The 25,311-nt window shown below is 41.5% G+C and overlaps 1 protein-coding gene across 1 annotated transcript; it reads right to left on the reverse strand.

Annotated features, from left to right (window-relative positions):
* Positions 1 to 913: 913 nt before the first annotated feature.
* Positions 914 to 24,331, reverse strand: umodl1 (uromodulin-like 1). Its single transcript, XM_034226787.1, has 17 exons — positions 23,492 to 24,331; positions 23,007 to 23,249; positions 22,616 to 22,774; positions 21,819 to 21,946; positions 21,216 to 21,399; positions 20,244 to 20,384; positions 18,870 to 19,142; positions 18,294 to 18,548; positions 17,214 to 17,326; positions 16,843 to 17,062; positions 16,025 to 16,162; positions 14,952 to 15,898; positions 13,022 to 13,182; positions 6,299 to 6,538; positions 2,499 to 2,655; positions 2,313 to 2,397; positions 914 to 1,871 (listed from the first exon to the last, which is right to left on the reverse strand). The coding sequence occupies exons 1-17, from the start codon at positions 23,565 to 23,567 to the stop codon at positions 1,684 to 1,686; spliced, it is 3,708 nt and encodes a 1,235-aa protein (XP_034082678.1). The 5' UTR covers positions 23,568 to 24,331; the 3' UTR covers positions 914 to 1,683.
* Positions 24,332 to 25,311: the final 980 nt, after the last annotated feature.

Consider the following 25,311-nt stretch of genomic DNA (forward strand, 5'->3'; position numbering starts at 1 on the left):
CTGTATTCTTAATGTTTTTAGAGGGGCGTGTGCACATGTATCATTCAAAGCTTTGTTTATTCTGTTCGTTAAATAATGGGGGGAAATATTTGTTATGCAGACAGAGTGATATTAAGATATATTTATTCAAAGTCCCTCAGTATCTTTGACTTTATCGTGTCAACAAAAACAAGAATTGGGAACTTGGCAAATGTTCAGATTGGTGTTCTGTTGCAAATTAAAATACATTTACTAAGTTACTGCCTTAGTTGCATATTTAAACTGAACATTTAAGGAAACGTGTAAAACATTAATGTGGAAATTGTGTAAAAGGGAGAGCATTTAGGGGTGATTTATATTAGTTAAAATATGTCCTCTTTCACCTGTAGTGTCCTCTCTACAGAATGATGCATCATCATCTGAATCCAGTCACTGAATTAGAGGTACACATCTCATTCCATGCTTTTAAACTGAAATTATTCCCACTCTTTGATCGCTTGTCCCCGCTCGCTCCATCCCTGCACTGGTCTGTTGCCATGGAGACGTGTTGCCAGGTCTCAGACAGTGAGGCTGAATGGGTTAATGAGGAGGCGGGGCTTCTGCACCCTCCAGATGGTTCAGGCCTCCTTCAGCAGGTCTCCGGGGACTCCTCTCAGAGAGAAAGCCTCTCCTGTTTAACATTCAGACCCTCACTGCTGATCCAGGAGCTGTCACTCTGACCCTGCAGTCAACTATGTGGGATTATGGGATATGTGGGGGAAAGCTGGATCCTCCTCCTCAGATCTGTTCAACTGCGAATGGCTTACTTAAGATCTTTTTTCTAAAGCCCTGATCTGATTAAGAGAGGAAAAGGACACATTCCGTCCCGCCGTCCTGTCAGAAAACATGATAAATGTTGGCTATGACAGCAACCTTTTAATGTAATTTCATATCAACACTGTAAACATGTTATCTTTGTGCATGCAGGAAGCCATCTTAGCCTGTTTTTCTAGAGCTGAAGAACTGTGACACAGCACCCCCAAGAGCTCACATTCATACAGAACATGTTTATTGTTGCACCACAAGAGGAGAGTTTTTATAAGTGAGACAAAATAAATATTTCATTCACAAAACTTACAGATACAAAAACTGTAAGTGTAGAATAATAAATATTGTCTAAATAAAAGAAGAATAGCAGCTTAAATAAAAGTGATAACTGTGCTTCACAAGTATTGCAGATGATATATTTTAAGTATATTTACAAAGTTCTCACATTACAAATGTGCATGTCAACCATTGAAAGGTGTAATGTGTAACTATAAATATCTTCTGGAAACACATTTGTCTCAGCTGAAGGCGAAATGCAGCTTAAATCTTTCAAGACTTAACTTTTACCATTCAAGATGTGCAACCTATTTATTCTATAATGTTAAATATACATAACATATTTATAGTCTCTATATTTGACATTCAATCCCATGCAACTAGTATCACTTAAATATTTAAAATATATATATAGACTGGGGTGGAAATATATATAAAACTCATTTGTGCTTAATTTATTGTTTAATGTGCAAAGATTTGCAATGTTTGGTGAGAACTAATGTGGTGCAACAGTGCCCCCTGGTGGCCGCTGCGCTCTAAAGCCTTACCAAATGTGTCTGCTGCTGCAAGAGTTGATGTGTTCTAATATAGGGGTGTTCAGCTGTTGGTGCTGATGCACATCTAGGTGTTAAAGACAAGGTAGGTGAAGTTCTCCTGCTTGGGTTTGGCGCTGAAGTTGTAGTGTCCGATGCGGTTCCTCTGGTAGTAGAACAGGCAGACGAAACCCATGATGAAGAAGAGCGACACGCCGATCCCCAGGCAGGAGAGCCCAACTAAATGAAGAGTGTCAGATTCCTCCTCCAAGGACTCTGGAAGAAAATGTGTTGGAGCATTAGAAATCATTAAACAGAGGAATGGAGAAACAAGTTGAACAAAAAAACGTTACTCTAAACATCAAATTGGTAAAGAGATGATTCGAAATAATGGGACTTTCATACGGCTCTTCCCAAAAATATTCAATTCAACTCAAGAGTCCATCATGAAAACAGATAATCCACATGAAGAAATGTGTGTTTTCCATCCCGCTACCTTAGCCTGCCACTGCCATAACTGAACAGCTAGATGGATTTTCACATTTGAAAAATGAGAAGAGAGCGTTTATCATAGATTTTGCAGACAGACTAGACTAGAAGCTGTAGTGTTTTACTTTGTTGGATGGAATTCAATCCCATTTGATCTAAAATGTATCAACAAAAATGTGTATTTTCTAACAGAACCACAATTGTTTTTTTCTGTGTTAGAATACTGACCTTCATTTGACCTCAGCAGAGGCCCGGAGGAACCGAATGCTGTTCCAATTGTGTTTGAAGACTGAGCGGTTCTTTGTTGACAGTCCTGCAAGAAAACAAGAGCAGCAAGGGCACGGTGTTATTTTAGAATCATCCACTCTGTAGAAGCTGCAAGGCCATATCTGAGTTTGAATAGCATGAACCCACAGGCACACAGGAACCGGATCCAGTCTCCACGCAGATCTGGACCTGGCAGTGCAGGTAGATCACGTTCAGGTCGATGAAGGAGAATATCTGCACGGACACTCGGGCTGTGCTGGAGTTCCCATTCATCAACACCGTGGTGTATGTGTTCAGGGAGCAGCTGTGGAGACAGGGACAAGGAACTCAAGCTATTGTTTTTCTGCTTTTTTTGTCTGCGTCTGAATTGCAATACAAGATTATTAAATGACAATCCCAAACAATATACAGCTCAACTAAAACTGAATTTTATTTTAAAGCTAAAAATAAAGGACACTTTCTCACTAAGCTGCTGTGACGTGTCATTGCCATTGTTGTCACTATAAAATATAGTTTTTACTTCAGCATCTTTCAGAAAGATAGTGGCACCACTTCAGTGTAACTTTTGAGTTTTTATTGTCAAGATTTGTCTGAAACCTGCAGGTTTGACTGCTGTTGTTCGTTTGCTTTAGTTGTTTTGTGTTGTTTTCCTCTAAACTGCACCAACCAGAAGTAGCACAAATTAATTCACTGTGTTCTTTACAATGACCATAAAGTATTTATATTCTTTTTTTTCTTTTTCTTGAAATGTTGCAATTTAATTAAGTTTAATTAGAATTTGGGGGGAACAGAAATGTGTCTCCTTATCATCACATCATCACTGATGCTGAGTTTCTGTGAGCACAAATGTATCTGTTGGTTCAAACTGATTGGGTATAACTCATAATGAACATGAAGAGAAGATCTCATGTATGTTATGGAACATGGAGCTGCAGCCAGAAGGTGGTTAGCTTAGCTTAAAGGGTGGAAACAGTCTCTCTCTGCTGAACATTTTGTATCTTGTTTAAGGAGAAAAGCCGAAGTATAATAACGGCATGATGGTTTGACAGGGGTTACATGTTGGACTATTGCACTCCTGGAAACCTCACACTAAATCACTAATCAAGACTGATTCAAATGTAAATTGAGATGTAATATTAAGATGTAGATTCAAGATTTAAATGTGTTGCTTAGATTCAGTGTTTAGATTTAAAATGTCAATTTCATGTTTAGATTTCACTTTTAGATATAGTTTTAAGATTATATTTACCAATTAGATATCATATTTAAATGTAACTGTTACACTAAAGACAATACTGTTTAACATTAATATTTAGAACATTAGATTGAACTTGAACCCAAAACATTTACGTATTTTAAAACAAAAATCTATAAAAACAGTAAATGTTAGAAATCTGTCAGCTCCCCTTATGCCAGCGTTTCTCAAAGTGTGGGGCGCGCCCCACTGGTGGGGCGCAGAGATGTGATAGGTGGGTCGCGAATGGACGCGATGAACGGGAGATTTTTTTGTATCTATTAAAAAAATAAATAAATGTTGGACCTCAGGCCGGAATCGAACCTGGGTCCTCGCGGGCGGTAGTGGATTATTACAGCCGTAGACTCGCAACGGCGGTGGACTTTCACAGCACCGCTGCAACGGACCTGCCGGAGCCGCCAGAGCCTCGCAACGGCGGGTGTTTGCGGCGGCGGATGCGGTACCGGCGCAGCGGCGTTGTGAAAGTCCACCGCCCACCTATGCCAGAGCCAGCGGCCCACCAACGGCAGCGGCCCAACGGGAAAAGTCCCGAATCTCCTGATGGCCAATCCGAGACATATGTAAAAATCTCTCATACACACATGTGAAACGCTCTCACACACAAAACAAAACAGCGTTGCAGTCAGGAAGAAAAGCAATGTGGAGCGGCACCTCACCACTTCATAAGGAGTTTAACCGTGACACTTTTCGAAATCCCGTTTGTGTCCCTCCATTTTACAAATAGGCCTATGTTTATTATTATTATCTTTTAACGCAAGCCATCATCGCCACGGAGGAGCACACAGCCTATGTGAGCGAGCGAGACACAGAGACAGAGAGAGAGAGAGAGAGACAGAGAGAGAGAGAGAGAGAGAGAGAGAGAGAGAGAGAAACAAAACACACCTTTATCTATTTAATATAGGCCTAGCCATAGCACACATTGGAATTATTTCTTACTTTATTTTGTACAACTATAGTTGTACAAAATAAAGTAAGAAATAATTCCAATGTGTGCTATAGGACAGTAAACAGTTTAAAAGGGGAGTGATTAGTAATGCATAAATAAAAAGAAAGAATGCTAACTAGGTAGTGTTGAGAGATGTATCCATAAATTCATTTTGTGCTCAAAGTGCACCAGATTGATGCATTTAACTTCAACATTTAAAAAAAATCATACATTTTCTTTTCACTGAAAACGGGTCCCACAGACCCAAACAGCACACAAAGGTTAAAGGTAAGCATATAATAATGTTAAAATGTGCTAAATATATTCTTTCACACACAGTGATGTCACGAGCTACCCACAATGCATCGCGCGCCATATATATATATATATATATATATATATATAAATTAGCCATTTTTCTGGAGGTGCAAATATCCTGGAGGTGCTAATATAAACAGCTAGCATACTTGCCAACCTTGAGAACTCAGAAATCGGGAGCATTTCAAAACCACCGCGGGGGGGGGGAGCTGTATTAGATTAACATTAACATGCTTATTGTAGTTGTAGGCTAAGTGCAATGTCTTGCAGCCTGTAGCACCATCCTTGATGGAGCATACTGTATGTGGGCTGGACCTGTATTTTACAAGAGAGGAGTGAGCAGAGGGTCGTGTTGTCGATTCTTGTTCTGTTTTATGTGACTATCTGCCTCACCCTCTCAGACTTTCAGTTGCGCACGCTACTAAAGAGACGCGCTACCATGGAAACCAAACAATGGTGTAGCTGTATTAAAGTCCGAGTGGAAACAGTCCTGAGTAAATCTGATTTTGTCAGAAATCGGGAGAAATGCGGGAGAAATATGACCCCGGGAGGAAACCGGGAGAGGGCAATGAAATCGGGAGTCTCCCGCGAAAATCGGGAGGGTTGGCAAGTATGAGCCAGGCAGAGCGCACTAGGTTTTTTTTCTGAATTAACGACCGAAGAAATCGCTGCATGTCTTCGGATTACATCTCTGGACTTGAGGGGTGTGCTCTAGGTCGGTACCGGCGTAAACTAGAGCTGTGTGGGTTGTCCGATTGCCCTTACAGACTGCCTGCAGATGTATGGAAAAACGACTCTCGAAAGTGGCCTTCGGTCAATTTTGGCAGCATCTACGTCTATCTTCTGGAAACACCAGGTGAATACCCCACTTGTCACAATAATATTATCATGCCAATGCATATATGTGGTATTTTAGAGTTGACTATATTGATTAAGGCAATAGACTATGATATTCTGCTTGCACCTCGTGTGAAATGGCGGATACCGGAAGTACGGTGTCGCTCTCGGCCCAAAACCCGAATGTGTGTGTGAAAGAATACACTGCAAAAAAACTGAAAAAGAGGAGTAAAAGTAGCTCACGACTTGTTTTATTTTTTGAAAGTAGCTCTCATCCTAAAAAAGGTTGGAGACCCCTGTTATAGAACGATACATTTGACCATTTTAAGCTTGGCCTACCATTTTATTGGAGCGGCGAGGAACAGGTGGGGCTTGAAAAGGCTCACCTGTTTAAAGTGGGGAATGCCAGAAAAAGTTTGAGAACCACTGCCTTATGCTCATAATCTAACCCCATGTGAGACCTGACCCCAAGAGTCTCTGAAGTAGTGGTGATACCAATGATAGCAGTTAACATATTAGTAATAAAATGTATTAGATTCAATAAAAGGGAGAGAATAGCTATCTGAAATACTGATAGAAACAGAATAGGATAGTGCAGTGGGAGGAGCAGACCTGTTCTCCAGGAAGATGTGGCTGGAGATGTCCACAGGGTGTAGGGTGGGGGTGGCCCAACATTTGTTGATGACTACTTTAATCTGCTGTGAGGAGGTGTTGAGGTAGACCTCCACCACCACCGCCTCCTCAGAGGACAGGCTGTAGTTGTGGGGCAGAGGCATGGTGCCGTTCATCAGCTGTACCGTCACCTGGAACTCCCCCGAGCCCGTGATGGTGAGATCTTTGATCATGTCATACCTGGAAAAGGGTAAGAAATAAAATATAGGTCTACAGCCATAAATAAACAGGGCACAATTCAAAATCGTTTTAAAGAAGAGCTTTTTCTTAAATACATAAATGAAACTGCACTTAAAAAAACGAAACGTTGAATTAAATCTATTAAGTCAACGAATTTCACACTGTATTAGGTTAGTTGAAAGCAATGATTTTAAGTTTAAATAACTAAGCTAATACAGTTAGGCTATGTGAAATTTGTTGACATAATAAATTGAATTAAAAGTCAAGGTTTCAGTTTTTTCCGTTTGACCATAGCTAAACTTCACAAAACGTGTACACATTTATACGGAGCCCTGGGGGTATACTACGAAGCAGGATTTTCGCTTAGCCGGCTAAATTCAGGGAAAACTCCGGCTTTCCGGTCCTACGAAGCTGGTTCTCTTTTTAGCAGGCTAGATCTCCATGGTAACTTGTGCTTAGCGGCTAACCTGGTCGGGACCAGGGGCCTGTACTACGAAGCTGGTTCAACCTAACCTGGATATGTTTGAGTTAGCCGGTTGGCCTAATCCAAAACATACGCGCTCTCGCTAAACGGTCCTACGACGCGGGTTATCAAGTGGATCGCTCAAGCCAGCCGTGTCCTATCTAGTTAGGTGCGCGTTCACATGAAAGGGGTGGTATTTGGAGCATTCGACCAATCACAAACATGGAGAAGCATACTGACAGCGCAGCGTCATACTTCCTGAATGAAAAGTCAACTATTAGACATGAAGAAGTTCAACTTTAAACATCCATGACTCAAACACTTTATCCAGGATAAAAGCCACATAGCTGCACCTGCAAGGTGAATACAGCTGGTAAAAGTGTTTGAATGCGTACATTCTTTCACACACAGTGACGTCACGAGCTACCCACAATGCAACGCGAGCCATATATATATATTAGGGCTGTCAAGTTAACGCGTTAATAACGCGTTAACGCAAAAAAAAATTAACGCCACTAATTATTTTAACGCGATTAACGCATGTGTATTTTTTTTTCCTCGGCCGCCCCGTAGTTTCAGAGCGCATCGAGTTTAAAATACCATCTACAAGCTGATGCTGACAGCCCTGCTCCTGCCGCCCGCTTGTGGCAGACCACACTTCCACGCTCACCGGCAGGCACCGACTGGCTGTTGGGAGGACCGGGAGGGTGTGTGTATGTGTGGCCAGAGCGAGCGAGAGAGAGACCTTACGTGCATTGTTGTTGTTAGCATCTGGTGCTAGCTAGTTGCGCTAACGGAAATGGAGCTGTTTAAATGAAAACAGAGGAGCGACATTTCTCCACAACTGCGCCGAGCACTTGACTTTATGCAGGAAGCCAGACAGTGGGACATTGTACGAAAAGTCAGCACACTCAGCACGGATAGTGCGCAACATGATTGCAGCGTCCAGGCAGCTCCCGTTCGAGCATATGCCTTGAGTTTGTGACGACCCCTGCCTTGTTATCTCTAGGGTGTGTATGTTCCTTTAAGGTTTTCCCTTTGGTCAATCAGCTGTGATTGAGGACACCTGGCGGCTGGAGCTAGCCGGATAAAGGACCGGGCCGGATCTCGCCCTCGCTCTCTCTCTGGCAGGAGGACGCAACGTGAAGAGCAGTCACGACCAGCTGACCTTTTGTTTCGCCTATTGGTGTCCTTCAGCAGCAGCCAAATAAACTCTTTTTTCTATTCACGCCCTCGTTTCTGTCGCGCGTTTGTTGTGGCTGAGAGCCAAGCCATGACAGCTGGGGGCTCGTCCACTTCTTTTTATCTGTGATACAGCAACGGATAGGTGAGATTTATGTTGGGAGTTGGTGCGCGTGTATGAAGTTTGTTGGGAGCGCGTTTGCAGTGCGGCCGGTTTCTTTGTTTCGGCTCGTTGTGGGAAGGACATTATATTTCAGATTGTTGTTTGGGGGACTGATTTGATTACTTTGTGATGCTTTGATTTGTTTTGTATTATATTTCGGGAGAGTGGTTGCTTCTAGTTGTTCTTAGCCGTGGTCAGCTGTTTGTTTTTGTTTTTTTCCTTTCTCTCTTGTGTGGGTTTGTTGGTGAGTTGCATGTGGAGCAGTGCGGAACGGTGCGGAGTTTTCCCTGGCAGGTTAAGCGGCGGTTCCCTTGGGATCGTAGAGCGGGGTGTGTAGTGTTGCGGAGAAAGTGGTTGAAGCCTTGGCTTGGGAGCATGGCCATGGTCTCAGTAGTGTTGCTAGTTTGCTAGTCGCTTTGCTGGATTAGCGGTCTCCAGTGCATACATACCCACCACAAGTAACTGCATGAAGACTAGGGAGGAGATTAGTCAGTGGGATGGTGAGTTAGTGGGGAAACTCCAATCAAAAAATTAGTGTTCCACTTTGGACGCATAATAAACGTGGTGGTATCTGTCCGGTTGGTTTTTGTTTTTGTTCTCTTCTTTCGGTTTAAAGGTCCGGTGTTGTGTTCCGGTGAGGGGTCGGTGTAAATTAAGATGGCTGACGTAGAGGCATTTATTGAAACTCCGTCTCAGGAGTCTCTTGCCACTTTCTCAAGAGAGCAGCTGCTCTTAATTGCTGAGCATTTCTCTGTGTCTATTGTCGGTGATAGAAGGGTGAAAGACAACATAAAAGACTCTATAGTGTCGACATTAAGTGAGACAGGAGTGTTTGCTGCAAAGGAAGAGGGGTTTTTGTTAAAACTTTTTTTTCAGGCTAGTTCACTGTCCTTTGAGCAGCAGAAGGAGATGTTATTGTTGCAGCTGGGTCATGACAAAATGAGGTATGCGATGGAGTTTGAAAAGGAAATTGCAGTGGAGCGGATGCGGCAGGAGACTGAGAGAGCCAAACTGGATATGGAAGGACAACGTCTTTCTATGGTCAGAGATGGTGCGGTGTTGGGTGAGTGGCACGGTGAACAGGTGCCCAGGTCTCCTCATCGGTTCGATGCTAACAACTTGCGCTTGTTACCGCAATTTAATGAAAGTGATCCTGACACTTTTTTTTTGCTTTTTGAACGTGTAGCTAGGGCTAGAGATTGGCCTGATGCGGACTGCGCTCTGATGCTTCAGTGTGTTCTCACAGGGAGAGCGCAGTCAGCAATTCCAATTCCAATCAAAATCTTGCGAGACACAGGGTCTTTTGACTCCTATATTGTTGACTCTGTTTTGCCTCTGTCTTATGAAAGGGACACTGGTGACACCCTTCTGAGTTGGGGACTGGGATTAAAAGCTATTCCTGTTCATAGGATGTATATTGACTGTGGTCTTGTTAAGGGTGAGGTGGCTGTTGGTGTACGTCCAGCTTTGCCAATCGAGGGGATACAGTTCATCCTGGGCAACGGTTTGGCAGGTAGCAGAGTCTGGACTGATGTTCCCCCTGTGCTTTTAGTGACTGGCGGTCCGATTGAGTCAAGGTCTGAGGAGAGCTCTACAGTGTTGGCAGACGTCACGCCCTCTGGTGTGATCACTCGTGCTATGGACAAAAAGATGTTTAGAAAACAGAAGACCAAGCATTGTCCCACTAGTCAAAGTGGTCGTGGCGGCAGTGGCGTTGATGGTGGTCGTGGTGGCGGCAGCGTTGATGGTGGTCGTGGCGGCGGCAACAGGGGTCGAGGAAGAGGCAAGGAAATGTCCTGCTATCGGTGTGAAGACCAAGGACACATGGCTCGTGACTGTGGGCATGCCAACGACCGGAAGTGCTATTCCTGCGGTGGGCTTGGTCACATCCAGAGACGTTGCAGTAGGGTGAAATGTTACAGGTGTGGCGACATTGGCCACGTGGCGGTGCATTGCAGTAAAGCCAGTGAAACTAACTGCTACAACTGAGGAAGCATGGGCCGTGACGGTAATGTATTGTCTGTCATACTGTTTAATAAATCGTTCTCGCTCTGCCCATCCTTTTTTAAAGTGTGCTTCTCAGGTTGCTTACCTGTGTTGCTAAAGATGTGGCTGGGTGTGGGAGGAGCGGCTGGCAGTGTGAGGGTTGTATGTTGCAATTGTTGGTTTTGTTGGAAGTGGGGTGCCGTATGTCTGGTATTTTTGTTGTTCATTACTGGTGTTTTTTTTGCTTTGTCAGGGTTGGTGTGCCGGTGGTCCTGGGGACACCGACTTTAAGGGGGGGGGGGGGGGTGTGACGACCCCTGCCTTGTTATCTCTAGGGTGTGTATGTTCCTTTAAGGTTTTCCCTTTGGTCTATCAGCTGGGATTGAGGACACCTGGCGGCTGGAGCTAGCCGGATCTCGCCCTCGCTCTCTCTCTGGCAGGAGGACGCAACGTGAAGAGCAGTCACGACCAGCTGACCTTTTGTTTCGCCTGTTGGTGTCCTTCAGCAGCAGCCAAATAAACTATTTTTTCTATTCACGCCCTCGTTTCTGTCGCGCGTTTGTTGTGGCTGAGAGCCAAGCCATGACAAGTTGCACATAGCTCCAACACACACACACACACACACACACACACACACACACACCATTTGTATTGTATTATTGTATGAGAGAGGTTCCAGGTTGAATTGAGGCGAATATTTGTTTTTTTCAGAGGTTGTTGTGTTCAATATTCATGAGAATATTTGTCATTGTTCAAATGATAATAAACATTAGCATAAAGCATATTTGTCCACTCATGTTGATAAGAGTATTACAAACTTGAAAAATATTCCTCTAAGGTACATTTAGAACAGATCAAAAATGTGCGATTAACTATGGACAATCATGCGATTAAATATTTTAATCGACTGACAGCCCTAATATATATATAAATACGCCATTTTTCTGGAGGTGCAAAAATCCTGGAGGTGCTAATATAAACAGCTAGCTAACGTAGCCAGGCAGAACGCACTAGGTTTTTTTTCTGAATTAACGACCGAAGAAATCGCTGCATGTCTTCGGATTACATCTCTGGACTTGAGGGGTGTGCTCTAGGTCGTTACCAGCGTAAACTAGAGCTGTGTGGGTTGTCGGATTGCCCTTACAGACTGCCTGCAGATGTATGGAAAAACGATCCTCGAAAGTGGTCTTCGGCCAATTTTGGCAGCATCTATGTCTATCTTCTGGAAACACCAGGTGAATACCCCACTTGTCACAATAATATTATCATGCCAATGCATATATGTGGTATTTTAGAGTTGACTATATTGATTAAGGCAATAGACTATGATATTCTGCTTGCACCTCGTGTGAAATGGCGGATACCGGAAGTACGGTGTCGCCCTCGGCCCAAAACCCGTGTGTGTGAAAGAATTAACAGGTTTATGATATCACTGCCCCGTCTAAAACACGAGTGGATCTGACTTTAATTACATTTGTCTCGAGTGTTTCGTCAACTAAATGTGTTGCTTAAAATAATACTAACAACAGCGGTAATTAAAGTTTAAAAGTCTCAGAAAAGCTACAACTACTGTCACAAACTGGATGAATGTGAAGTATTTTGTTAAAGGAGGATGAAAGCGTAATTAAGGAGCACTATTGGAGTGACTTTGATGGTTATTGGACTCAGGATTAATTTATTTGGATTCCCGCTGTATGAAGAAATGAAAGGATGGCACAAGTGGAAACAATTCACAAAGGGATTAAACTGTTTAAAACACATGCTCAAAGTAAGCCGGATTTTGCCGATGTGTTTATGTGGATTCAAAAGTCGTAAATAATCTACAAAATGGAGGAGACCGATCTGATCGGAGCAACTGTGACAAATAATCCAACTGAAACCTGCATGGACAATGACTGTTTTTAAAATGCGCTTATCCAGAAAAGCCTGGTTTGGACACTTTACGGGCAGAAGAAACATTTTTATCAAAGAAATAATTATAAATGTTTGTATTTTTATGCCTTTAATAGCTACTAACTTGAATTTTTATTCAAATGAATGAATCAATTATTTTTTATATTGTATTGTAATTAAGAGACAAGGCTTTTAGTGACAATCATGTTTTGAGTTACAATTATATGTAAAAAAAAAAAAAATGTAAAAAAAAAAAAGTCTAAATATGATATTTGGCCTCAAATCATCTGAGGCCTGGCGGTGTAGTTGGGTGGTCAAACCATCTAGTATTATGAATGAAGTGTGTTATATTTGGTGCAAAAGTTTGCAATAGGTAAGTGTTTATGTAGTTTTGAGTCTTCATTTAGCAGGAGAAATGAGGTGTTTTGCACTTCGGGTGTGTGGTTTTGTAAATTGAGTTTAGTGTTCTAAGAAACTGAGCAATTAAAAAAAAAAGTGTATTCGCAATCGAGAAAAACTGTAAGAGCTTTAGAGGTGCTGAGATGCTACATTTGTTTGATGGTTTATGAAGAGTCAGGCGAGCTACAGTATTATCCCCTATTCCCAGTCTGTATGCTAAGCTAAGCTAACCATCTGCTGGCTCCAATTACATAATACTGTCAGTTCCTTCATCAAGACTGGTATTCATCTTCTCATCCAACTCTCAGGTGGTAACAAACGGGCCAACTGCTTCAGTTGCTTTGGCAAAATGCTAAAGTACAATAAGTAATAAAGAATGACAGCAAGTGAAGCGTACCCCATAGTGCCAAAGTCAGCAGAGATGAGCATGCTCTTCATGTAGGAGCACACGATGGGAACCTCCAGCTGTATCGTGGGAGCCTCCACTGTCCCACTGTCGGATGTGTACATGTCCATGGTGTTGAACAGGGTTACAGATGCCGTGTAGTACGTTTCATTCTGGAAGAACCAGATGTTGTAAGCAGTGTGGGTTATTTTCAGAGTCAATCTCTTCCGTTTTACAAAATAAGGAGCATAGGAAAATGCAAAAGCTTCTTGAATTCAGAGGTAAAGGAAGTACTCAGGTCTTGTACTTAAGTAAAAGTAGAAATACCACAGTGTAGTCATTTACAAGTAAAAGTCCTGCATTCAAAATGTTACTCAAGTAAAAGTACAAAAGTATTAGCATCAAAATGTAATTGAAGTACCAAAAGTAAAAGTGCTCTTTCTGCAGATTGGCCATTTTCAGAATTAATATATATGATATGTTTTGATTATAACTATTGATGCATTAATGCAGTGGTTCTCAAACTTTTTCTGTCAGGCCCCCCCTTTGGAGAAAAAAAAAAGTCGGGCCCCCCCAACACAAATAGTCAGGCTCAGTGGCGGCGCCAGAGATTTATTTTGGGGGTGCTGTGGGGTAGCTTGACGTTTCATAGAGGGTGCTCAAACATTTAGGGTTTCCCATTAATGTACCGGGCGCTACAGTGGAATTTTCTACTGCAACACTCCCCACGCAAATACACAGTGTACCCGCGACTGTTACAATGAAGGCTCGATAATCAGCTCACGGCATATAGGTGTAAGCAGGGGTAAAGTGCTATTTTTATAGGTGGTGCGTGGACCTCGCATAGGGGTTTCCGGGGGCAAGTTCCCCCGGGAATATTTATTTTTAAATATTTAAGTTAAAAGCATCAATCTGGTGCACTTTGAGAGCAAAATGACGAGATCTATGGATACATCTCTCAACACCCATTTGAAACAGACCTGTTAACAGATTTACTTTTTATTTATGGATATTTAACAAATCACCCTTTTAAACTTTATTCTTTTTTTACTGTCATATAGTATTTCATACCTGTTTTTCATTTATTCTCTTATTTTTGTATAACCATAATGATCATTTAAACGTGTGCCTCGGAAATAATTGTTTACATTAATGGTGACCAAAACGTTTGAGACCCACTGAGATAACACTGAGAGAGTCCTTTAGCTCACTGAGTCTCTCAGTCTGACAGGAGAGGACTCTGCTCCACTTTGTTGTTGAAAAAACTCCTTATATCCGTTAGCTCTCGCTCGCGCACACAAAATAGCTCGTTACACACACACACACACACACACACACACACACACACACACACACACACACACACACACACACACACAGTCGAGCTTTAATGAAACACAGAGACCCAGACGTAATAGTACTGTACTGCATCATATTATTTTCGAATCAATAATTTTTCAAATTATAATTTTTTTTTTTTTTTTTTGTAATCTTTTTTTTTTTTTATAACCATTTTTCCTCCTGGTCTCTCGCGCCCCCCCTGGCATGCCTCTGCGCCCCCCAGGGGGGGGCGTGCCCCCCACTTTGAGAACCACTGCATTAATGTGTTATCAAATATGGTAAATGTTAATGTAATTTTAATTACTTATATACTGCAGATGAATTTACTCCAGGTGTAACTACTCCTTTTTTAAGTGTTGTTTATAATTGACATTATTAATCAAAATCTGCAAAGTAACTAAAGGTATTAAATACATGTAGTGGAGCAAAAGTACACAATTTACCCCTGAATTGTAGTGGGGTAGAAGTACAAAGTAGCAACAAATTGAAATACTCAAGTAAAGTACAAGATCTCAAAGTTGTACTTAAGTACAGTACTTGAGTAAATCTACTTAGTTACTTTAAACCACTGATTAAATGCAAAACTTTTCAAAAAACTCACATGCACAAGCCTGGTGCCACACTCATTCCAAGCCACGGTCAGCTGGGCGTGCAGGGCGTTGCCTCCATTGACGCCACATTCAGGCAGGCCCAGGTACAAGCTGCTCTCCCTGATGTTGTTGCTCAGGAGAAAAGCCCTGGAAACTGTCACCGTTATTGCAGCAACCCTGCACTGGACTGAGATTTCCCCCAGAGTAGAGGCACTGGGAGCAGTTCTCAGGGTCGTAGTAGTGGATGGAGGAGCTGTAATGGTGGAAGTGGGGTTGGTAACACCGGTTGAAGGGGTAGATGTCATGGATATCATTGCAGAAGTGGTGATTACAGGGGCAGTCATGATGGTTGTTAGGGCATTAGGGGTGGTTGTAGCAGCAGTAAGTGTTGTTGTACTAGCAGTTGTTGGGGCAGTAGTGGGGATTGCAGTAGTGGTGATTACAGGGGTGATTACAGGGGCAGTAGTAGGGGTTGTTATGGTAATGGTTGTTGCTGCTGTAGTGGTGGTTGCAGAAGAAGACATGGTGGAGATTGGGGCAGTATTGGTGATTGCAGCGGCAGTAATGGTGGTTGTATGAGCAGCAGTGGTGGTTATATTAGCAGTAGTGGTTGTAGGAGCAGTAATGGTTGTTGCAGGGGCAACAGTTGTGATTGTGGGAGTAGTAATGGTGGCCGTTGGAGCAGCAGTGGTGTATATATTAGCAGTAGTAGTGGTTGTTAGGGCAGTGATGGCGGGTGTTGGAGCAGTAATGGTTGTTGGAGCAGTGGTAGTTGGAATGGTGGTTGTGGGAGTAGTAATGGTGGCCGTTGGAGCAGTAGTTGTAGTTGTTGGGGCAGTAGTGGTGATTGCTGGTGCAATAGTGGTTATTAGGGCAGCAATGGAGGGTGTTGGAGGATTGATGGTTGTTGGAGGGGCGGTAGCAGTGGTTGTTGTTGAAGTAGGGGTGGTTGTGATTGCTGCACACAACAAAAAAACGTGGTCACACAAAGGTTACAAACGGCAAAGATATTCTGTCGGTACTAAATATATATTATAATCGTTGTAAAATTAATCTTTCCCACTACCACACTATGGGAGCGTACCGTGACAGGCTCGGCCAGGCCTCTCTGGGTTGTTGTCTATAAATCCATCCAAGCAGACACATGTGTAGGAGGCCCAGGTGTTTGTACATGTAGCCAACAGGGAACAGTCATTTTCTCCCATGGTACACTCATTAAAATCTATAAAAAAGACATGCATTACAATTAGTTTGTACTTGTACTTTACTTGAGTATTTTCATGTAATGTGACTTTAAACTTCTACTCCATTACATTTAAAAGGGAAAAAATGTAACTTTACTTCACTACATTTATTTATTTATCAGTACATTTATTAAACAGTTTTAGCTCATTTTGACAAAATGCATTTCTAAAAATGTAACTAGTGGACTAACTCTTTAAGTCACAAAAGAGTCAAATTATTTAAATATTTTAAAAATAGACAATGAGAAATGTGCTTGTCTCCAACAGTAACATTCTACTTGATGCAGAAAGATTATGTCGTAACAATAATAATATAATAATAATAATAATAATGATATTTAATAATAATAATTATATTAATAATAATAATGCTTTTGTACTTTTACTTAGGTGCAATTTTGAAGTCAGGACTTTTACTTGTTTTTTACAATATTGTATGGTTACTCTTAATCAAGTAAAGCATCTGAATACTTTTTCCACCTCTGTTGTTTTTTGATACGACATAGGTTGTCTATAAGGCCCTGATATGGGGTAGGATCCAAAAGTGTTGAATCCTACAATTTCCACAAAAGAACTCCATTTTGGTATTCCGTCAATTTTCAAGTCAATGCCTTTGTCTTTCAGAAAGAGTTAATAAGAGATTATAAAGATGACATACCATGTGTGCTTGTGTTGTTTTTATCCACTGTATATTTGGTGCTATTCAGTAGGGAGTACTGCAGAGCCGTGGACACATTAGCGATGTCTTGGCTTTCACTGGGGGCGAGGGTCATTGTAAAGTGGACGAACACACTCCCCTGGGAAAAGCTTGTGATCTCGATTCTCATCTGGCCTGAATCCACCATGGCCTTCATCTCTGGAGACAGAGACTGGTAGATCTGTAGGAGATAAAGTCATCAGCCCCACAGGAAGAGAGGATGAAACAATACAAATTGTTAATTGAACTATGGCAATTCATAGAAATGTTCATGTTTCCAGTGTATTCAAAGATTACAAGCTGTCCCTGGATAATACTCGTAACACACCTACCTCCTGTGTGATACTCTCAGTGAGGTTTTGGTAGGCCTGGCTGCTGCCGTTCTGCAGGTCAGCAGAGAACTCGATGTTGGTAAGTCGTGTTGTGGCTTCGAGTTTCTGAGCATCTACAAATAAAGAAAGGACTTACTTGGTACACACATTACTGTCAGCACTTTCACCCGCCCTAGGCCTAATGCTTCAAAACGTATTTTCTTTTGTTAATGTCCACACATTAGTCATTACAGGGAAATGTTATCGCATTAGTACTGCATTGGACCTGATTTTGGTTGTTGTATTATCTGTTTGCTGTTTTATTATGGCACTCTCCTAGTGTCTTGTCTAGTTTCACTTCCTCTCTTCTATCTCTGTTTCCCGCCTTTTTGTGATTGTTTGCCCCTGATTCTATTCACCTATGTCTAATCATTCTGCTGCCCTTGTGTTTTGCCTGCCCCCCAGCCGCATTGTATCGTTATGATTAGTTTCTGCGTGCGTGTATATCCCCAAGTCTTAGGGTTCGTTGTCGATGTTTTGCGTCGCGTTGTTTTGCCTGTGTTCCAACTGCCGTCCGATTTGTTCCCTGTATTGTTTTGCTGCTTTTCACATTGCGTTGCCTGCCCCCTTAGTTTTGTATTTATCTGTTGTTTGTATCAGCTTTACTTTTTCATTGCAGATTGTCTTTGGTTATTTACACCCTTCAGTTTCTACTTCGCTTTGCTCGCGTTGCTCGCTTCAAAAGTAGAGCAATGTTCTACTTTTGAAGCTTCGACGGAAGCGTCAGCCAATCGAATCATATGCCAGTAGCTCTAGCCAATCAAACCGCGTGCTTGTATGTCCGGGGCGGGAGATTCATGTGATTGGTTGTTGGTCGAGCTTCAGACGCGCCGGCCGGCAAGCTTCAATGCACGCCGCCGTGTGTAGGGGCCGTTATGCCCAGTTAGTAACCAGTGGATGCATCTAAGTTGTGAACTCCCACCACACAGCTATTGTATGCCCTAACTGCAGCTTTATGACATTACTGTAAATGATTAAAAAAAAGATCCAAAAGTCAAAGCTACTGGAACAGTCTATTTCTTTTTGGTGCACAGTTCTTACCAGTCTTGACTGATATATCTAAGGTGATTCCTTGTTGGCAGGAGCTGGGTGTGACAGCCACTGTGTAGAGAACCCCAGGCTGCAGATCCCTCATCTCCATCATGGTCTGACTGGTGACTCCTGAATGAATGACCTCTGACCTTTTGCTTAGGTCAACCTGGTACGTCTGGTTTGTCTGAAACTGGCTGGACCAGTGGACACGAAAGGAGGTTCCAGTGACATCAGCTGCCCATACGCTGGTGATATTGGCAGGATCTGGAAGGTGGAGGTGGAGAGAAGGGGGGATATGTATCGTTACATTCAGTCATTGTGGTTAAAGGAATCATTTGACATTTATTGTGACATACAATTATTTCCTCTTGGCCGAGAGTTACATTGTGTTACTTCTTATTTTACTCTGAGAAGAAGGCGAATAAGCCTATTCTCCAAAATATCAAACAAAATGTTTCCTACAGCTAAAGGATCAATTTGAACAACAGATGTAATTAATGACATGCAACACATAAATGTTTTTGACTTAATCAAGTAAATCGAGTTTTGATGTTAACACAACTCGAGATAAAAAACCTTTCTTACAGCATGTGGTTGTTGGCAGCGGGGACTCTACAGTTGATCTCAGGCTGCTATAAGGTGCAGAACTTGTCCACTGCGGGGCGTTTGATGAATTATAAGCGACAGTGCTTGTATTACTCTGAGCTGTAGGCATGCTGGTCCCTGTGGAGCTGAAGGAACCCTCAGTGATGTTCCTCACACGCTCCTGGGTGCTGTTGGAAACTGAGATTGTGGTTGTGTTCATGGGTGGAACAGAGGTAAGACAGGGCTCTGGAGTGGTCTCCACCCTGATGTCAGCTGGGGAGAAAAGAGACAAGTTGATCTAAGCATCTGATGGTGGACTTGAATGCATCAGTGGTGATGACAGAATGTTCCCACATTAAATGTAACATGAATTCCCTTGTTCAGCAGTTTCCAGTGGCTTGAGGAAGTACTTTGGCACATGTCGTGTCCTCCAATTGTGTATCTACCACATTTGAAAAATGACCTGCGTATTATGATACCCGAGCACAGGATTTCTGTATTTGATGACACATTTCTTGATAGTGTTTTTTTCCTGGATGTGCCTTCTTTCCTGTGTCACACCTTTCAGCAAGAGAATCTAAGGACATTTCCACATGATGTGACCCTGAACAGAATATAAAGCTAGAACCTAGAAAACATAAGCCCACAAAAATACAAGAATCGTGCTCAAAATCACCAAAGGATAAACGTAGCTCTAGCTAATCATTCATTATCAAATCGTTAACAAACGTCCTTAGCCATTGCACAGGCACAGAATAAATATCTTACTCAATTAGCTATATGAATACATTAGCAAAGAATATGGAAAGTAATCACACTGTAAATCTCCACTGGGGATGGGGGGTGTGTATCTGAGGCTGAAGTTGTTTCTGTGTGCTTCACAGGGAGATTTCGCCTCAGGCCACACAAGCTCACCCACCCTCTTGGTGGAGGTTGTTGGATTTTTCTCTAACTCCTTTGAATTTGAGGTAAAACATAATAATTAAGCTGATTTATTTACAGATCATCCCTAACACATTAAAACTGGCCAACAATCAAAGATAACTGAGTAAAATAAAATGCTTGTTGTAGTAAAGACGGAAATAAACTACTTTTCTTTTTACTTTTTTTTGGAAATGTCTGAATGATTTAAGTACCATAACATAATAACAACATTTATAGCATTAATCAAAAAGTATCAGATTTGCGCATTGTAATGCAGCCGTTTATGTGGCTTTTTGTAACATTATATGGATTGCTTGATGTCTGGCTTTGGAGTTAAAATCACTTTACAAAACATAGTAACTGGTATCAAAGTAATGGGAAATGTATGATATAAGGGGAGGGCTTTGTGGGATAAAAAAGTAACAAGTGAATGCTGTTGGGGTGTCTAACCTGTGCAATGGGCTCCAGGGTTACTGGGGTCCACATCTACATATCCTTGGTGGCAGGAACAGAGGTAGGAGCCCACTGTGTTGTTACAGTCTGAGTGGGGAGAGCACCCACGCAGAGCAGACAGTGCACACTCATCCACATCTGCATTACAAACACACACAAACATGTTACACTGGACTACAAGAGTCTTAAGAGGAAATACATTTAAACTGTGCAATATGAACACAGACAGTATATTGTTTTAGAAAATCTATTGTAAAGGTTTCATGGAAGAATACTGCTTCACTGAAAAAACTGAAACGTTGACTTTAATTAAATGTATTATGTCAAAAAATATCACATAACTGATTTAGGTTAGTTGAAAGAAATACAATTAAGTTGTACTTCATATTTTGTATTTAAACTTATACAGTTATGTGAAATCTTGGCATAATACCTTTTATTCAAGTCAACATTTCAGTTTTTTGAATGTACTTGAATTGATTCCCTTGTCCTCTCATATGTTTGATGTTATGACAAGCTTGTTGTTGTGTCTTTTGTGCAAATGTATCAAGCATGAAAAGTGTGTGTGGGGTTGTGTGTGTGTGTGTGTGTGTGTGTGTGTGTGTGTGTGTGTGTGGTGTGTGTGTGTGTGTGTGTGTGTGTGTGGTGTGTGTGTGTGTGTGTGTGTGTGTGTGTGTGTGTGTGTGTGTGTGTGTGTGTGTGTGTGTGGTGTGTGTGTGTGTGTGTGTGTGTGTGTGTGTGTGCACTCGCAACTAGTGTTATTTCCGCTGTTGCAGGAAAGATGACTGTCACTCAAATGGAAGTGGTGGGAGAAGGAAACTGTGGTGCGACTGAGTCATTCTTTCCTGAACACCGTGTTCTCTGCAACATGAATCACTTTCACAACTCAACAAGAATGTCATTTCTCTGAAGCAAAGGGAAAAAAGCCTGGAGTATCTTCACTGAGATTTGCTGCTGCTGCGCCTTCACCTTCCACAGTTACGGATGACACTTCCTGTATGTGTTTGAGGAGAAGATGCAGCTCCGACGTGACAGTGTGCAGTGAAAGAGTCAAGTTGCAGGCAATCAGTATGGAGGTGGCCGTTCTGAAGGGATGCACAGGATGTGAGCTGAGGTAATAAACTGTAACGTCAGACTGCAGTGCTCCAGTCACCTGTTAGTGGTATAGAGATACAAAATATAATCTGGGTAACATTATTTATTTTGTAAAGAAAAATGACTCAAAACTAAGGGGCACACTGAAAGAACTGAAACGTTGACTTTAATTAAATGTATTATTTCAAAAGATTTCACACAACTCTATTAGGTTTGTTGAAAGCAATAATATTAAGTTGAACCTTATATTTTTCATTTAAACTTAATATTATTGCTTTCAACTTCAAATCAGTTGACATAACACATTTAATTAAAGTCAACGTTTCAGTTTTTCAGTGTACACGCCTTAATATATATTTAAGTCTTTGTCGTGTTCTAATAATCAGAATTGGTAGAACAAGTATTAGTATCTGGCTTCAGATAAGCAGCAGCAGAACCAACAGCTGCAGTTAAAGCAGTGTTATGCAGCAGTATTACCATCGCCTGGAGCAATCGTGTGTGATCCAGAAGTCCTCTGTCAGTGGACATCAGAGGCTGGTAATCTGTCTTCACTGTCACTGTTGCATTAAACCGATAGCCTCCATTATCAGAATAATATGTTGAGTCTGAAAGTTGAGTTCAAAAGGTCAGTTCACTCAAATCATTAAGAAAACATATGTTCTCAATTAGGATACACAATAGTGGAATGTAGGAAAAGTATTAACTACTGTAGGAATCTTGTATGTATCACTTTTATCAAAAAACAAGACTTCCACAACTTTGTAATAAACCTCAATTGACTGACACCATGTAGGCCAAACAAAGAAGGGTGCACAACAGTGTGTTCATATGTCAGTGCCTAAAGGATCCAAGTGCAGTCAAAAGCTGGATAAGACATTTAAAAAAGACTCTGCTCTGTAAATAATATCAGACTTCCTTTTCTCCAGCAAAAAGAAAATGAACAAAACCCTTTGTTTGTAACGTCCCTATGAAGTAATGTTTGCATTCTGCCCTGGTTTTAAGATAGAAGTTTGGGGGGAAATTAAAAAAAATGTTGGGTCACAGAGAATTTTCTTTTCAATTATTAATCATACACCCTACAGGGCTATTTATTTGGTATAGGGGGGGTCAGGGGTTTATCCCCAGATAATTAGGACATATACATACAATTCTTGTTTTATAAAGTGCAACAGTTTTTTTCTAATTTCTCATTCAAACTCAAACTCAAATCTGTGAACAAAAAAACAACCCCTAAAGCATTCTTGAAAAACGAATAATGAAAAAGATCAACTAACTTGCAGAATCACTGCAGACGTAACAACTGGAACTCTGACAGCATTTTTGCCAGCCCGGGCAGTCAATGTCCCACTCACAGCCCTCAGATCTGTTATGCACCCCATCTGCAGTTGGACAGGATCCTGGCTTGGCAGTGAACTCATCACTCCTGTTTACAGCTTCATTCAGAGGAAATAACATGTTACAGGCCATATATTAGCAGCCCGATATTTGGAGCACTGCAATTTCTGTGCCTCCATCTGGCGTCTTGCACACAGCACCACACGCTGAAAGGTCTCATTACTTGTCTATCTAGAGAGTGTGATGCTATATTATCACACATTATTAAACGAAGATACTTGGAATTTAACAACGTTTTTTGCTCTTCTGTAATCTGATGACAGTACTCACGCAGGGCACAGTATCGACCCACTTGTACGTGGCCGGGGCAGCATCGGGTCACCTGCTGCTTCACTGTCCTGGTCTCAGTCTCATGGGTCATCCTGTAAAGTGTGACTGTACATGTCTTCCAGTGGAGCCAGCCTCCACAAGGCTTCGTCACAGCATAGGGGACCGCGTGCATCACCAGTAAACTCACATTCCTTGTCTCATTATAAGTACAAAGACGATAGCCAGATGCAGACAGGCTATTTCCTAGAATAAAAAAAACATGTAAATCTTACTGCTGAGTTTCCTTGTAAGTCTGCATAATAACGTCAGATTTTGCATTTTTAATTGCAAGGATTTAGAGTTGCTCTTTAAGTATAACACAAGCCTAAATCTGTGACATTAAACATCTTAAAAACAAATGAAAGCAGGCAAAAACAATTAGCGTTAATTTCCCATAGATATGTTCTATACAACAAATGCATGTTAATCTGCGTATAGAGGCCTACCTTCATGCTCAGTGTTTTGTCCCCTACAGAGAGCCAGCAGGGCCGTCGCCACGCAGATGGAGAGCATCCAACTCATTTTTCACAGATCAAAATCTCGACCATGTATTTAAGGACCACATTGTACGTGCATGTTTTTCTTTGAGATGATGCTAACTCACTGTTCAGGGCGTTCTCAAACACTCAATCCTCTGTAGCTGTGTTTCTCCTCCCCTCGGTGCACCATCAGTCCCTAATGGACTACAGAATCATGACAGCCAGCAGGTTAGTATTATATGTATGAGAATATCTGGAGTATCATTAGTCAGTGCAGTTAAATTACATTAAGCTTTGCAAGAAAATCTAAATGGTGAGATAATTTGACACCTTTCATTGCTACGACATATGCCGTGAATGAGCCAGTGTATTACAAAATGAAAAGCCTTTGGTTTACACGATTTTCACAAAGGAAACTCAGGCTTCAGTTTTAGTTTTGTAGAATAAATAAGTGTTTTTTGATGGGGGTGTCAGTAAACATGTTTATGATGGCAGGGACAGAGACATGCGATGGGAGGAGACAAAGTCCCTAATGACTTGGTTTCTACAGGTAGCCATGGCAGTGCTCTCTACTGCTGCTAACGGCCAGTACCAGCCATTAATGTCAGGAGAGGAGGAGTGACAACTTCCTTCCATTTCCTCTCATGTGTTTTCTCTCATTATATGATGGAGCAGCAGCATGCTTTGGCTGTCAAATGTTCTTAAAAAAGACTATGTTAGGATTCTGTCATGACTTTCATTTTGTATGAATATACATTTGCATCTGATGAAATACTACAGTCCTCAGTATTATTTTTAATATTTTCATGTATCATTTTGCAAATGAAGTCCTTAATTTAATGCTGATCCTTTTATAGTAATGAGGTGTGAACATGTGCTTGATTAAACCTCCTTCAGTCATTAGGTGATAATGAATGGGTACATGTTGATGCGATGGAGCATGTAGGGAGGTTCAGGGTCAACTAATGTATCCACAAATTAAATACAGTTACACCACAAAATAATCTTCAGCTCATTAGAACATGGTTTTATGTCGATGTCCTGCTTTTCTTCAGCAATGTCCCACCTGGTTGGGTGTAGCTGTCAATGCTTTTCAGGAACCAACCTGTTGGACATAAACATAGCAACAGGTCCCTCCTGGATGCCAGTAATGACACACACACTTACTACTATGCTAAGATGACTTCCATTTAATCACAGGCCTAATTGGTTTCATTGGGGTTTAGAGAAAGTGCAGTTGCACATATTATATCTGCACATTGTTGGATACAGAAAAATAGGTAACCCAAAAAAATGACTGTGACCTACGATTTTCATCGTCATAACTACACTGTAGCTACAGTATGTACGTATGACTAATACAAAATACTTGAAATGTATATTTAGATTTGCTAAAAATCTAAAGATGGACTTTGGTTATTTGAAATGCATAAAAATATGTGCCTTAACTGTACATTACTTTTTTTGTTTAACGCCCCACTTGCTCCTCCCTTGCACTGTTTACTGTAAGACATGTGACTTCAAACTTCCTATACTTAGTTTCAACAATGCTTATAATTAATAATTACAATGCAGTGCTCTAGTAAAACAGTGTCAATTACAATTTGCAGTGTAGCTTAAGTTTGCAAACCTTTGCTCATGATAAAACAAAACAGGAACACAGACGATGACAGCTAATGTGAAAAATACCACCTATCTCTTTAAATTAGCTTCAGTGACAAGTCTTCAGTTGGTCCCGCCTCCTGGTCATTTTACCAACCAATCAGAGCGCAGTGCACGTGACGAGC

This window comes from Gymnodraco acuticeps, unplaced genomic scaffold (assembly GCF_902827175.1).
Source record: "Gymnodraco acuticeps unplaced genomic scaffold, fGymAcu1.1, whole genome shotgun sequence".
Classification (NCBI taxonomy): Eukaryota; Metazoa; Chordata; class Actinopteri; order Perciformes; family Bathydraconidae; genus Gymnodraco; species Gymnodraco acuticeps.